Source organism: Trachemys scripta, chromosome 1 (genome assembly GCF_013100865.1).
Source record: "Trachemys scripta elegans isolate TJP31775 chromosome 1, CAS_Tse_1.0, whole genome shotgun sequence".
NCBI lineage: Eukaryota > Metazoa > Chordata > Testudines > Emydidae > Trachemys > Trachemys scripta.
Window position 1 is genome coordinate 310,615,172 of NC_048298.1, and position 15,005 is coordinate 310,630,176.

General features: G+C 41.1%; 1 protein-coding gene across 1 annotated transcript in view; it reads left to right on the forward strand.

The window, feature by feature from the left end:
* Positions 1-5,851, forward strand: part of CWF19L2 (CWF19 like cell cycle control factor 2) — a 165,872-nt gene extending 160,021 nt beyond the window's left edge. The window contains exons 17-18 of the mRNA XM_034758854.1: positions 1,346-1,447; positions 4,653-5,851. Of these exons, the coding sequence (XP_034614745.1) occupies positions 1,346-1,447; positions 4,653-4,793 (243 nt within the window). The 3' untranslated portion in view covers positions 4,794-5,851. The remainder of the gene's footprint in view (positions 1-1,345; positions 1,448-4,652) is intronic.
* The last annotated feature ends 9,154 nt before the right edge of the window (positions 5,852-15,005 follow it).

Here is a 15,005-nt window from a genome sequence, read left to right on the forward strand (position 1 = left end):
GTGTTTGAGACACAATAACTCCTACCATCTGTCTATGCAGGAACATGCTCAGCAATGAGTAGAGATAAAATAGTGTGCTGCCATGAAGCAGCAATACTCCCCTTGTAACATCATAGCAACTAATGAATCTTTCAAGGGCACCGCTCCCTCTTCTCCCAATGAAAATTCTCTTAGCGGTATCTCTTGGCTGGCTGGCCAATTCATTGCGGGCTCAGTGAACTATGAAAATCTCCCCTTCAACAGGTTAGTCCATAATTTCCATAACTTGTGTAGTGGGGCTGTTCCAGCATTGTATGCCTGCCTTTGTTTTTTCTACAAAGTTCTTTTTTCAGGGCATCAAAATGGCCACCAATAAAGGTGTCTGACTAAAATCTGGGGCATTTGTCTCTACTGCAGCATACTTTTCATTCCTGGCAATAATTTAACTTGCAGTCCTGCTTCTTAAATTTCCCCATGCTTGACACAACTATAGTCCAGAAGATAAGGAAATCTCTAATGATGATGGTTCTCTCTTAATACATATATCTCTCTAAGCCAGTCTCCTCTCCATCCCTTCAATCTCGCCACATTTGATGTTATAATCTTCTTCTCTGCACTTCCTGCCATCTGGATTCAGCTTTCCTGAATCACTCCATGTCATAATCTCTCCATCTATTTTCAAACGTCTCTTCTTCCAGTTTCTGTATCCTGTTCTTTTCCCCTTCATTTTTTTTAACTCTGCAGCTAGATTATTTAACTGTATAAAAACATATTTTTGTGATGCAGCTTGTATGAAAGATGCAGTACAATATGGATATGTCTACACAGTATTTTGGAGCGAGTCTCCTAGCCCGGCTTGTCAGAGTTGGACCAGTGGGGCTCATGCTAGCACTCTGAAAATAGTGATATAGACAGTGCTTTGAAACTGTGGCTTGTACCAGAGCTTGGGCTGTGAAGCTCACCCACCTCCCAAGGTGTCAGAGCCTGAGCTACAGCCCAATCTGCAACTTCAAAGCGCTGTCTATAGTAGCTATTTTTAGAGTGCTAGCAGGAACCCACTCCCCCGAGTCAGGCAACCCGGGCTGGAGGCTCACCCCAGAATGCTGCGTAGATATACCCTATACGGCCCCAATCCTGCAAATACATACGGGCATATTTAACTTCACTTACACTGTTAGTCCCATTGACCTGCCTAAGTCTTTGCAGGATCAGGGCCTAAATTTCTTCTGTGTTAATATTGACTGCCAACTTTAAAAACAACTTTCACTTTTAATAAATTGTGGGGCATCTTAATTAAAAACAGCAGTTCTTTTGTAAATACAGTCTATTAAAATATCTAAAATGCATGTTTTTTATATGTATTTAGATTCCTAGAGGCTTGCCCTACTTCTCTGTGGACTTCGGCCTTCAAGGAGGCTTTGCTCATGTAATTGAAGATCAGCACAAGTTCCCTCATTATTTTGGAAAGGTATTGACATGTACAAGTCCAAAGCACCTGTCATGTATTGAATTTTTTGTATCAGTAACTAAATCAGACATCACCAACACTGAGTTATTTTAACATACTTTATCACAGTTTACTAGATGGTAGTAGATTTTCTATGCAGTGCATTGGGATTTAAGTCACATACGTGAGAACCAAAGGCTAATTGAGGGGGATCTTGTCAGGCTTTTGGGCTGGCTGATATCCACCTTCGTCCTCAAAGGTTCTGAATCCACATTGCTAACTGAAAGAAGTGTGATTCAGTATCAGTTTAATAAATTTTATTAAAACTATTAAACAAAAATAAAAGCAAGAGTGCATATCACCAAAGCTAACCTACTGTTCATAATGAAGGCTATGGTTATGTCATGGAGGTCCAAGCTGTGGCAGGGGGACTCCCCGGAGCTCCGAGCTGTGGCAGGGGGCCCCTCCGGAGCTCCCAGCCCCTGCGGGCAGTTGGGGGCCCTGCAGTTCCTAGGTGCCTGCCCGGAGCTCTGAGCCATAGCAGGGTCCCCCGCAGGTCCAAGCTGTCACAGGCAGCCCCCAGAGCAGCCAGCTGTTTTGCACGGCAGGCACCCCCAGAGTGCCCAGCCACCGTGGGCGGAAGGTGGCCCCTGGAGGTCCAAGTAATGGCGGGGGGCCCCCCGGAGTTCTGAGCTGGGGCAAGGGGGCCCCAGCAACTCCCAGCCACCTGTCCTGGAGCTCCCAGCTGCTGTGAATGGCAGCAGCAGTGGGTGCTGGACCCCCCCCCCCCTCCTCATTTTGTCAGGGTTATTTTTAGTAAAAGTCATGGACAGGTCATGGTCTTCTGTGAATTTTTGTTTATTGCCCGTGACCTGTCTGTGAAATTACTATGGCAAAAATTACCATGACAAAATCTTATCCTTATTCATAATACTAAACTAAACTAAGAATTAAACAATGCAGCTATCAAATCAAGGTCAAATCAACAAGTTAATCTCAATATTGAAGTGGATTCAAATAATCAGATTACTTCATTTATTAGATTAATACAACAAATAATCCTTATAAATCCTAAGAAGGTGGCTGTCCATTTGATTATAACTCAACTAAAGAATTTCACCCAAGTCAATTGAATCTATAATTGGGACCTGGTTGATATTTTGATACTGAACCTAAATTAGCTAATGCTAAAACAACCATCTACAAACCAATTACAAAACTTCCTGATTAGATTTCAATTCTAACGTGGTGGCTACTGCTTTACTCCCCAAACTCCCAACAAAAATATTTTGTTAGTCTGTATAATAATATTTAGATAAGCAACAATTAGACAATTTAGCACCCAAATTTACATGTGACAGTCAAAGTTTTTTTAGAACTAAAATACTTAAGATAATGGGGGTTCACAAAGTCTTCAGCTCTCTGAGTCTTCTAGATTCTCATGGAGTAGGAGATGAAACTGCAGACAAGGGCCAGATGCTGATCTTGCTGGCACAGCACTTCTCTCTAGCATGCCTTCAGGCCTGAAGATTGGCCAAAAGCTGGTGTAGCCCGTCGGTTGATTATCGCCTTCCTCTCCCTGAGGTGATAGTCTCAGAATTTCTGGAATGTGAATCTTCCCTCAGGTGGCTCAGTGACCCGAAAGGCGAGCTTCACTCACTCTGCTTTGCAGAGAGCCTTCCTCCAAGCCCTTTGAGCAAATTAAGTGTGAGGCTACCCTGGAGATATGCAACTTGGTCCCATCAGATTTGAGTTAGGCCTTCCTCAGCTAGCCTCACTTTTGGGAAAAGTCCCACTTAAGCCATCAATTAAAAAATATTCAGTGTTTGCTCAGAGACCACAGAGACTGTCAAAATATCAAAAATACAGAACACAAAACCATTTTTGAGGAGGCTGACATGGCTTTGTCCAGGTGAAAGGTCTTGAGATGACATTGTGTTACAGAAGAGTCTATCCAAAATCCTATCAAAATAACTAATTGAGAAGACCTAGCAACAACAAGCCACTCAGCATTCATCCATCAGCAAAATTAATCCATGACCAGATGTCGTCGTTCTTCTCACAAACAAGACAATTTAGTAATCTTTATATTTGGGAGCTAGGCCATAAGTCAAACAGCTTGTCTTTGAAAGTTTCATCTTGATAGAAAAAAATTTCTTTAAGAACCTTTCTAGATGAAATCCATTTAAAAAATAAAAATAATTCAAGTTTGTATAACATCTGTACTCCCATATACGCTGTTTCTCTCACACACAACTGATAATATTACTAGGAGTTATGTGGTTAAATCCCTGCACGCATATGCTGAGAATTTATCGCATAAACTACGAATTGCAATAAGAGCTTATGTTTTTTTATTAAGCCACAGTAATAATTTCTTGGAAGAATCAGTAATGAAAAACCAGACAATAAGTGGACTTGGGGAATAATTTAATCTTTTTTCAAATATTGCTACGAACAGAGTAGGGGAGCCTGTGAATTTCTGGGCTTTTGTCTACTTAAATCACAAACTTACTAATACACCCACATAGCCCTATAGTGGTACGATCCTTGTAGAGTGCATTTCAATGCTGTACCTTAGAAGTTGTTGGCTGAGTCACTCACCTGATGAGCTGAATTTTTTCCATTTTTCAGTCTAGTTTTGGAGAGTTTAAGGCTTTCAGAATTTAATTTCTTAAAATATTACGTTTAGCTACATTTAGGTTTTCTATTCTTTCAGCCTTGACTATGTAGTGTTGTTGTAGCCGTGTCGGTCCCAGCAGGGCCGGCCTTAGGGAAAATGGTGCCCTGGGCGAACTTGTATTTTGGTGCACTGGCCCCCGCTGCCACCCTGGGCTTCCCCCCCTGCCCCCATTGCCTCTGTCTCTCCTTCCTCCATGGACTCCCCATCCAGGCTCCCCCTCCCATTGCCCCAGGCCTCACTGCTTCCCCAGGCCCCGCTGCCACTCTGGGCTCCCCACCCATTGCCCCCTGGCTCTGCTGCCCATCCCCCAGTGCCCTGAGCTCCCTTCTATGGCCTCGCACCCCAGGCCCATGTCATTCCTTGCTTCTTGACCATGGCACGCAACCATAAGACTGGCTCTTGGTCCAGGATATTAGAGAGACAAGGTGGGTGAGTGACATTTGAGGAAACATATACATTCTTTGTTTGATTGCAAAATAGCCATAAGTGAAGTCATACAACCATTCAGCCTTTTTCTTTATTTTCTCTTTTATACTTGCAAAGGAAATAATTGGTGGCATGCTGGACTTGGAACCAAGGCTTTGGAAAAAAGGAATTAGAGAGAACTTCGATGATCAGAGGAAGAAAGTGTTGCAATTTGCACAGTGGTGGAAACCATATGATGTCACCAAAACTAAAGAATGAATCCTTTACCCAACTGGATGAATCCAAAAGAGATGTTGAGAGTGACAGTAATCAAGGACAGTATATACTATAAATTATTTTTTAAAGGATATTTCATATTTTAAGTAAAACACAGGTGTTTTATGTTTCTAGTAAACATTCTAAAAATTAGAAATACTGTTAAACTCCAGACTGTCCATATGCTCATCTTTTTTTCACACCACATATTTGACAGATGAATCAAACTAAACTGTAAGCCAATGGATCAGAAATGTACAGAATTGTTTTTGTAAACTAAGCCAATAAAAAGGTCAACATTTGCATGCTAGTTAAATTCAGCAAAATGCAATTCCGCTTTTGTATTTTTCTGACCTCTGAATTGGAGTTACTTATCTTCTATTTAGCACAAAGTCAATATTTAATTATTTGAATGACTATATTTTCTGATAGTGATTTACTCGTAAGGACATTTTGAATAATACACTGTTAAATTAGGAATATTTATTGGAATTTTTTGTTTCTATTTTTAGTCCCTCTGCTCTTTCAGATGAAGATCATTACATATATTGGACACCAGTGCACTCTGCGGGTGAAATTCACCCCGGCCAGAGGGCCTGTAATAAGGCTTTAAGTCTCACTTAAGCTTTCAAAGCAGGATTTATGTGATTGACAGGCCCTGTGCTGGCCTATGCTCAGAATGGAACAGTATTTGTGAACTGTGTTGAAATATGGTTCAAGCAGGCTTCCCACTGAACCGTTTTCTTATACAGTTCAGCTTGCTATCGTGACCCAGTCAGGCTATGAAATGGATCACTGAGATTCAAAGGACTATAGAAAGTATTGGTATTTCATTAGATAAACTTTTGATGGGTTAAACAGCCACAATAATTAGTGTATTCCTTTAACATTCATTTTCTTTTTGTACAACATGAGTCACACAGAATAAAGTAAGCATGACCCAGTTACACAAATGTGGTATGTCGATTATTTTGTACAGTAATCTTGCAAATCTGTCTCATTGTATTGCTGCTGAGAAGATCATTTTATAAATAAACTGCCATCTTTGTTTTAATAACTAATATATCATTTTATGATGTTTCTTTGACAATATTACAATTTATCTCTTGGACATCCTTGGCTAATGGAAATTGGTGTAGCCCCACTGAAGTCAGTGGATCTAAGCCGATTTACACAGCTCAGAATCTGGCCCCAAGTGTTGTGAATAGAACTGGGGGGAAAAATTGGTGAATACTAAATATGCCAAAAAGGCATTGTGGGGGCTGCGAAAGTATTTGCAAATTTGAGTTGACTTTGGCAAATTGTTTTGGCCGAAAAACCCCAGAAAATAATTTTTTTGGCAATGTCTACATGGTTTGTCTAGAAAATGTCAAAATAAACCATTTGGACATGTTTCAAATTGACTTGTTCAAAATGAAATGTTAATTCAAAGCAACATTTTTTCATCTTGTCGAGAAAAAAACAAAACTTAATTGTTTTACAGATATTTTGGTTCGGCCACTGAACCAAAAAATCAATGTATTCACCCAGCTCTAACTATGAAACCCTCATACCTTGTCAGCCATTTTACACATTCTTCCACTGGGCGCACTCAAGGTTTTAAGCTGTAGCTTTTAAAAGCATAAGCCAGTCTTTGTTCTAGCACATCACCCCTTCTCAAGTTAACTTTTGCCACTTTTATCTGACTCAAGCAAGAGGACGTGGTTAGTTTTTCTCTTTGAATTTCTCGGACAATATTCTCCAAAAGTGTATTGACTCAGCTCTCATTTTTGATTATATAAATCTAATGGGTTTTTGATCTAAAGTAAACTACATTGGAGAGAATATAGTGAAGATAAATGATGAAATAATAGCCTCATTACACAGGTCCTAGAAAGGACTGGTAAAGCCAAGAAAACAAGTTTGGCTACTATGCAGTCCATATTATCTATCTAAAGCACAACTGAAATCTGCCTTCTCCCTGACAGCATGTGTTGTATCTGACCACGCATGTCCCTTAAGGAATAACCATGAAAGTGGCAAAGTCTCAGGTCTTTGGGTCCCAGGGAAAAGTCATTTTCATATCCTGGAGTGGGAGCAGATGGGGAGCTCCAGAATACATAATGATCTTGAATGCATTTTCCTAAAGAAATGTCACTTCTCCCAAAAATTCTCCCTTCCCCCCTGTCTTCCTGGCTGTGTATTTCCTAAAGTTCTCATGTGTAGATAGATTAGTCTTTCTTCTACCTAAGGGTCTCTCAGTATTTATTCAATGAGCCCTTATCCCTCCCTACTGCTTGGCTTGTGTACTGAAGTTCAGTTCAACAACAAAATACTTTAGTTCCAGATCAGAGTAACTGCCATTTCCAACTCCTGTGCAGTAGGTTTTCTTAAAACTTTCATTTTGAATGTTTCTATCAGTTCTGGCAGTATTGCTCAATACAGGCTTACATTTTACTACCCTCACAATGGGCAGTACCTTTCTCCACAAGTAGTTCCATTGAAATCAGTAGAGCAAGTTACTACACAACCTGGAAAAGGATAGCAGAATCTGATGCTATATGTATAGGGACATACATACATGCTATATGTTTTCTCTTAAACTAGTAGAAACTTTCAGAACTGAAGAAAAGTTGAAAATTATTGTTTTAAGAACAGCAGAAAAAATCTGTTGGGGCAGTTTTTGGCTACACTGATGTTGAAGCCAGCATGAATTTAATCTGCGTTGTTACTATCTTTTATTAAAATCTGTGGGAGTTCTACCAGAATGTTTAACCTTTTCCATAAAATTCCATACCAGATTTCAAAGCTAATCATTAACTCTTTGGTTGCCTCAAAGAAGTCTTTACAATACAGTAGAACCGCAGAGTTACGAACACCTTGGGAATGGAGGTTGTTCGTAACTCTGAAATGTTCATAACTCTGAACAAAACATTATGGTTGTTCTTTCAGAAGTTTACAACTGAACATTGACTTAATACAGCTTTGAATTGTTATTAAGCAGAAGAAAAATGATGCTTTCCCTTTATTTTTTTAGTAGTTTTCATTTAACACAGTACTGTACTGAATTTGCTCTTTTGTTTTGTTTTGTTTTTTTTGGTCTGTGCTGCTGCCTGATTACGTACTTCCAGTTCCAAATGAGGTAAGTGGTTGACTGGTCAGTTCGTGACTCTGGTGTTCATAACTCTGAGGGTCTGTTGTATCTGCTTGGTTAGTTGCCTGTGTTGTGAGGCGAGGGGGTCAGAATTAGTAGTAATAAACATTTGTACTCTATGTTGATTTAAAAACAAAGTTGATTTTCATGGTTACATGTTCATCTAATGCTAGACACAACCACACCAGCGGTCTTCTTTTCTTTATCTTTAGGCTGAGGGGAATTTCTGTATTAATGAGTTGGAATTTAAGGACATGTACAGCCCTGAATTTGATTTTAAGTTGTCCTTTCCTGCAGTCCCAGAAAAACAATGAATGATTTAATTTAATTTTAGCTCCTGTAATGCAACCCCAGAGAACACTAAAAAACAAAGTGGGTGTTCACAAAAAGTTATACAAATCCAAACCTAAAGCTCTGCAATAGCACAAGCAAATAGATTACCCTTTAATGTAGACTTAAAGACAATCCCCATGGACTTGAAGCCCTTGGACAGAAAATATTGCATCTAAATTAAACAAGAGAAAAGATCATACGACAGAGGTAGTTTCAAAGTATAGATGTTGAAAGTACTGCTTATGGAAACATTGAAGATAAATTTCACCTTTTGGGGGATCTATTGTAAATGTCACACACACATTCATGCAGTGTTGTTGCCATGTTGGTCCTAGGATATTAGGCAAGGTGGATGAGATAATATATTTTATTAGATCAACTTCTGTTGGTGAGAGAGGCAAGCTTCTGAGCGTATTTAGTACAAATATTCAGTCATTTTATCATCTGAATAATCAATTACTGCTATGTACACTAGGCAAGATTCTGATACTACTGAGAGTGCAAATTCAGAGTCATTCCATTTGTCTTCAGTGGACTTACTCCAGTTTTACACTATTGTAACTGAAATTGAAATATGGCCCTTTGTATGGGGGGCGTTTTCAAGTTGTAACTGCTTGTATATCTCTCACTTGTGCATGTGCTAATTCTGATAACATTTGGTATATGAAATGTGACAAATAAATGTTCACAAAGTGCTTGAATTAAGCTGAACATCAATGCTTCTTTCCTTGGCCTGTAAAGAATACTCCCTACCACGCTTGATGTCAGTAACACTATTTGTTGGAGCCTTAGATGATTGTGGGTTGAATTTCTGCATTAGGACTTGGACTTTTATGGCAGTGCTGCTGCTGCAGTGGAGATCTAGCTGAGGCACTGCTCAATACCATCTACTGGAGATGCCAAACTGAGGTACCTCTTTTCCATATGTGGTACCTTGACAAGTCAAAGATCTCTTTATATAAACAATAGATAATAACCCTTATTACTCCTGGGGGAATTCTGTACCAAAAAATTAAAAATTCTGTGCACAATATTTTAAAATTCTGCATATTTTATTTGTTAAAATAATGCAGTATAATCACACTGGTTTCAGTTATTATGGTAATTTATTTAAACTACAATACAATGGATGGAGAATGGGAGTGGGGAGCATTGGAGGAAATCCTCAAACCCTCTCTGTCTAATAGCAATGTAGTTAGTATTGACCCTTTACTTCTAGTTATTAGTCAACAAATATATGCAGCCATATGCTCAGTGTTACATCATAGGCAACTGAAGAGCAAGCGATGGCTGGGGACTCAAACTCACAATTTATATTGGTTACTGACCATTTCCAGGAAGGTCAGTAGCTCACAGTTCGTGGAGCACATTTTGATAGGAAATTTTTTCAGTCCAAAAATTTAGATCAGCTCTAATCACTAAAGCACCATAAGCATTTATAAGGCTATACTGTCCTTTACAATAAGGCTCATTTACACCAATCTGGCAATGTAAAGGAGCCTTAAAATTTTTACACCTGTTTTATACTCCTGGGGGAATTCACTAAGAACAATGGGAAGAATTCACTAAGCAGGCAGGCTGCTACATTCTGCTCTGCCTGAGGGGACGGAGCCAGCTCCACACCTACGTCCTCAGAAACACCTCAAAGCACTGCCCCTCCATGCCGAATGTGCCGCAATAGTGAGCAAGAGGGACAAAGTGTCTTTTTCTCTCTCACATGCATGACTGCCCAGCCCCCCCACTCTGGCAGTGATTTATGTCTCTACCGGCTGCTCTGGTCACGCAAACCAACCTGCCTGCACTGCTGGGGAGGGGCACATGACCACTCTTGTGGCTTCCCTTTACTTCCCTGTCAGAAGTCATTTTTCTGTCCTGACCAGTAGTGCAAGCTCAAGCCTGGTCTGTGGTGGGATTTTAGCCACTAGTGTAGCTACACTGTAGCATGAAACCAAGTTTAGCTGGTTATACTGATGCACCACATCTATGCTGGGATGAAATCCATCCCTGTCGAAGTCAATAGGAGTTTTGCCATTGACTTCAATAGGGCCAGGATTTCAACCTACATTGGTGTTAAAACTTCAATATAGACAATGTCTCTCCCTCTCTGTATAATAGCTTATTCTATAGAGCTGGCAGGAGGATGGCAATTTTAGGGGTTTCAGAAATTTTTTGTTCTGTACCAGAATGAAAACCTTTTGACGTTTTCACACAATGGAATTGTGTCAAGGTGGCTGTTTTCAGATAGAAATCCTGAGCTTTTCAATTCGGGCTCTGTCTGTGTCTAGTCAGGAATGACCAGACAGCCCTGAACCTTAAAACTGATAAAAATTTCATTGAAACTGATGCAGCTCTGCAAAATGTTACCACTCTGACAAAACAGATTTTTGACAAACATTCCAACCAGCTCTATTTGTATTGCTTTGTTTATACTGTACCTTGTAGTGGTGGAGAGGCAGAGAGCGATGCTGCTTGGAGTCATGTACTCCCTTAGGGTCACCCATGGCAGAACAGTCAAGGGCGAAGTTCCAGACAAAATGTGATCCAAGAAGTCCCTAACAGCAGAGCAGACGGAAGATAACTGCACAATGGAGGTGAAACCGTTGTGTAATGTTACAACGGCTGTGAAGGTGGATGAAGGCTGCAGCAGATAGAGGATCTCCAATCGTCATAGTGTCCATGCCATTGGTTTCAAGTCCTCTATCTATCAAGGATAGTGTGGTGACTGTTGTGCAGAGTTCCCCATTTTAAAAGAAGTCCCGCACAGGAATCTTCCAGTTTTTGGGAAAATAACATTTGCACAAGTCAAAAGTCAGGTGGCGATCAGCGAGTGGCGACAGGAACAGAACAGTGAAATCTGCAAGTTCCTAGTCACAGACTGACACACAGGCAGTGTGTGTGTGTGTGTGTGTGTGATACAGTCGTCTCGCTCGAGAATTGAGACGTGTCGAGCATCTCGGCAGCTTCACGCATGACTAAGCAGTTCTTTTTTAGGATCCACTCTGCTCACCCCACACGGGGAGGGGATTAGTCTTGCCTGTTTTTACTGGCTGGATAGCCGCATCCAGCAGGATCACCACCTCAGCGATCGAAAATGTAAGAAACTTTTCAACTTCAGAACTTGGAACGTATGTACCCTGATGGACAACTCAAACAGTGACCGACCAGAGCGACGTAGAGACATCATTGCTTGTGAATTGAGTCAGTTCAACATTGATATTGCTGTTTTGTCCGAAACTAGAAGAGCTGATGAAAGACAGGTGAGGGAGGTGAAAGGAGGAAACACCTACTTCTGGAAGGGAAAATCTATAGATGAACCCCGATTGCATGGAGTGGGCTTTGCTATAAAGAACAAACTCATAAGGTGCCTCTCTGAGGTACCAGTTGGCATCAATGAGCAGTTTATGACACTCCAATTGAGGGTCACCAAAAATCAACAGGCAACTATTGTGAGCGCCTGTGCACCAACACTGGATGCCCATGAGAATGTAAAGGAAGATTTTTATTCTCAGTTGGAAACCATTTTATTTGAGACCCTTTCTGGGGGATTTCAATGCACGTGTTGGACGAAACTCAGACCTGTGGAAAGGAACAATCGGGAAAGAAGGAGTTGGCAAAAGCAATTCAAATGGAATTCTGCTCCTGACCAAGTGTGCTGAACATGAACTTCTTATTACGAACACTCTTTTCTGACAAAAGGAAAAGTTCAAAACATCTTGGAGACACCCACAGTCAAAGCACTGGCATCTCCTCGACTACGTCATAGTTCGTGCCCGAGATTGTAGTGACGTACTTCTCACAAGAGCAATGATAAGTGCTGATGACTGTTGGACTGATCATCGCCTTATTTGATCCACAATGAAAATTAAGATGGAGGCTGCAAAAGAAGCAGGTCGGGCGCAAGTTGAAGGTTCAAGATTTGAAGGACCTTATTAAGCATGACCACTTCCAAGCAGTCTTAGAGAAAAGTTTCCGGAAGAAATTGAGGAACGTTGGAGCCAGTTGAAAGCAGTAAGCATCATGCCTGCGAGGAAACCATAGGCTACCAAACCAGAAAACATTAGGACTGGTTTGATGAGAATGATGCTGAAATTGAGCAACTTATCAATGAGAAGAGAATGGCATTTCATGCTTGGCAGAATGACATAAATTGTAATATAAAGAGAGAAGTCCATGCCAAGGCGAGGGCGGAAGTCCAACATAAAACCAGAGAACTCAAGAATAAATAGTGGACTGAGAAAGCGCAAGAACTCCAACATCTCACAGACATCCACAATACATGTGGTTTCTTTAGTGCCACCAAGGCTGTTTATGGGCCAATTTGTCATGGTATGAATCCTCTTCGCTCTAAGGATGGAATCACACTTCTGAAGGACACCACCACCATCAATTCTCACTGGAAATAACATTTTGAAGATCTCCTTAACCATAATTCTATGGTTGCAGATGAAGTCCTTGAGCAAATCCCTCAACGATCATTTAGGGATGAGCTCGGAGATGCTCCCAATTTGTATGAGGTACACAATGCCACCAAGCAGATGAAGAACAACAAAGCAGCAGGTCTAGATGGGATCCCCGCTGAAATCTTTCAAAACGGTGGGCCAGAGCTAAATTGGCAGCTTTACCTGCTTATCCTTAAAATCTGGATAAAGGAGGAGATACCCAGTGAAATGAGGGATGCCCTGATTGTCACCCTCTTCAAGAAAGGGGATAAAGTGGATTGTGGAAATGATTGTGGTATTTCCCTCTTAGCCATTGTAGGCAAAGTTCTGGCGCGGATCCTTGCAACCCGGCCTCTGCCCCTGTCAGAAGAAATTTTACCGGAGTCACAGAGTGGTTTCTGACTATGTCGTGGAACTGTGGATATGATCTTCACAACACGGCAGCTGCAAGAAAAGTGTCGGGAGCAAAACCGACCACTGTACATGGCTTTTATTGATCCAACTAAAGCCTTTGATTCAGTGAATCGCCGTGCCCTGTGGACTGTACTTTCTAAGATTGGATGTCCTGATAAATACATCAATGTCCTAAAATTGTTTCATGATAACATGAAAGAGACTGTTCTGAGCAGCACTGGCTCCCGGAATGAACCTTTCAAAATACAAACAGAAGTCAAACACGGCTGTATCATCACTCCAACCATGTTTGCATTTCTTATTGCCGTCATTCTTTACATAATTGCTGGGAAGTTTACAGCTTGCGTTGAAATCACTTACAGAATGGACGGAAAGCTGTTCAGGCTTAGCAGGCTGAAAGCCAAGAGTAAGATTTCCACAACATCTATTGTGGAACTTCAGTATGCTGATGACAACGCAATCTTTGCCCACTCAGAGAAAGATCTTCAAACTATCTTGAATGAGTTTGCCGATGCTTACGCATGTCTTGGTTTCACTCTTAATATCAAGAAGACGAAAGTGCTCTATCAGCCCTCTCCAAATGAGGTATTACATGCCCCATCTATCAAAATCAATGGAGTGGCACTGTAGAATGTCGATCATTTCCTCTACCTTGGAAGTCATCTTTCATCCAAGGCAGATATTGATGCAGTAATTCAACATCGCCTGAGCTGTGTCAGTGTAGCTTTTTCTTGTTTTTGGCACAGGGTTTTTGAAGATCACGACATTCGAACAGACACCAAGCCTCTTGTTTATCAAGCCATTATTCTCCCAACACTGTTGTATGGGTCCAAAACTTGGACAACCTATAGACACCACTTGAAAGTCCTTGAGAGGCACCATCAACGCTGCCTTCGTAAGATTCTGAAGATCAAATGGGAAGACAGGTGCACCAATATTAGTGTTCTGGAGGAGGCAACGACCACCAGTATCGAGGCAATGATCGTCCATCAGCAATTCCGCTGGACTGGTCATGTTGTCCAGATGCCAGACCATCGCCTCCCAAAACAGATTCTGTTCTCTCAGCTGAAAGAAGAGTACCATAACGTGGGTGGACAACGGAAACGTTATAAGGACTTGCTGAAGCACAACCTAAAAAAGTGTAATATTGACATTGACACTTGGGAGACACTTGCTCAGGATTGCTTAAAATGGAGTGAAGTCCTACGTGATGGTCCCCTGCATTTTGAACTTGCTCACCAACAAGCTGAAGAGGACAAGAGGTGCAGGAGGAAGGAGAGACTGGCTTCCAGTCATGGTCAACAGCCTCCTGCTGAGCCTGAAAATATCTGCCCTCATTGCAATAGAACTTGTGGTTCAAGGATTGGCCTTATTAGCCACCTGAGACCCATAACTCCCATGGAAAATGATCATACTCGGTAACGAGTGATCGCCCATCATCATCACTCAGTGTGGTGTACCAGTATTCAGCAGTTGTAGACTCATACAAAGAGAGTGGGGAAGGACAGTGTTGTGGCTAGTATGGAATCAGTTGTCTGGGTTCCATTCCATTCAGCTCAGATTTCCTGTGTGACCTTTAGAAGGTCATTTAGCTTCTCTGCATCTCATTCCCATCTGTAGAGCTGTGATGTTACCTCTTTCCTACCTTGCAGGGACATCGGGAGGCTTGATGAATTCGAAACAGATAGTGCTATAAAAGAACAAAGTAATAGCTGTATTTAGCAGAGGTGGAGTACTATATGCAACCTAATCTGTTCGTTCCTGAGTACTTTGTCCAATTTGTCCAAAACAGACCCAGGATTTTCAAGCCCTCTAAACATTTTAATAAGTATTTTCCTGGGATAGACATTGAATCAGAGAGTAAGTATTATTCATCTTTTTCAAATAGCTTTTATT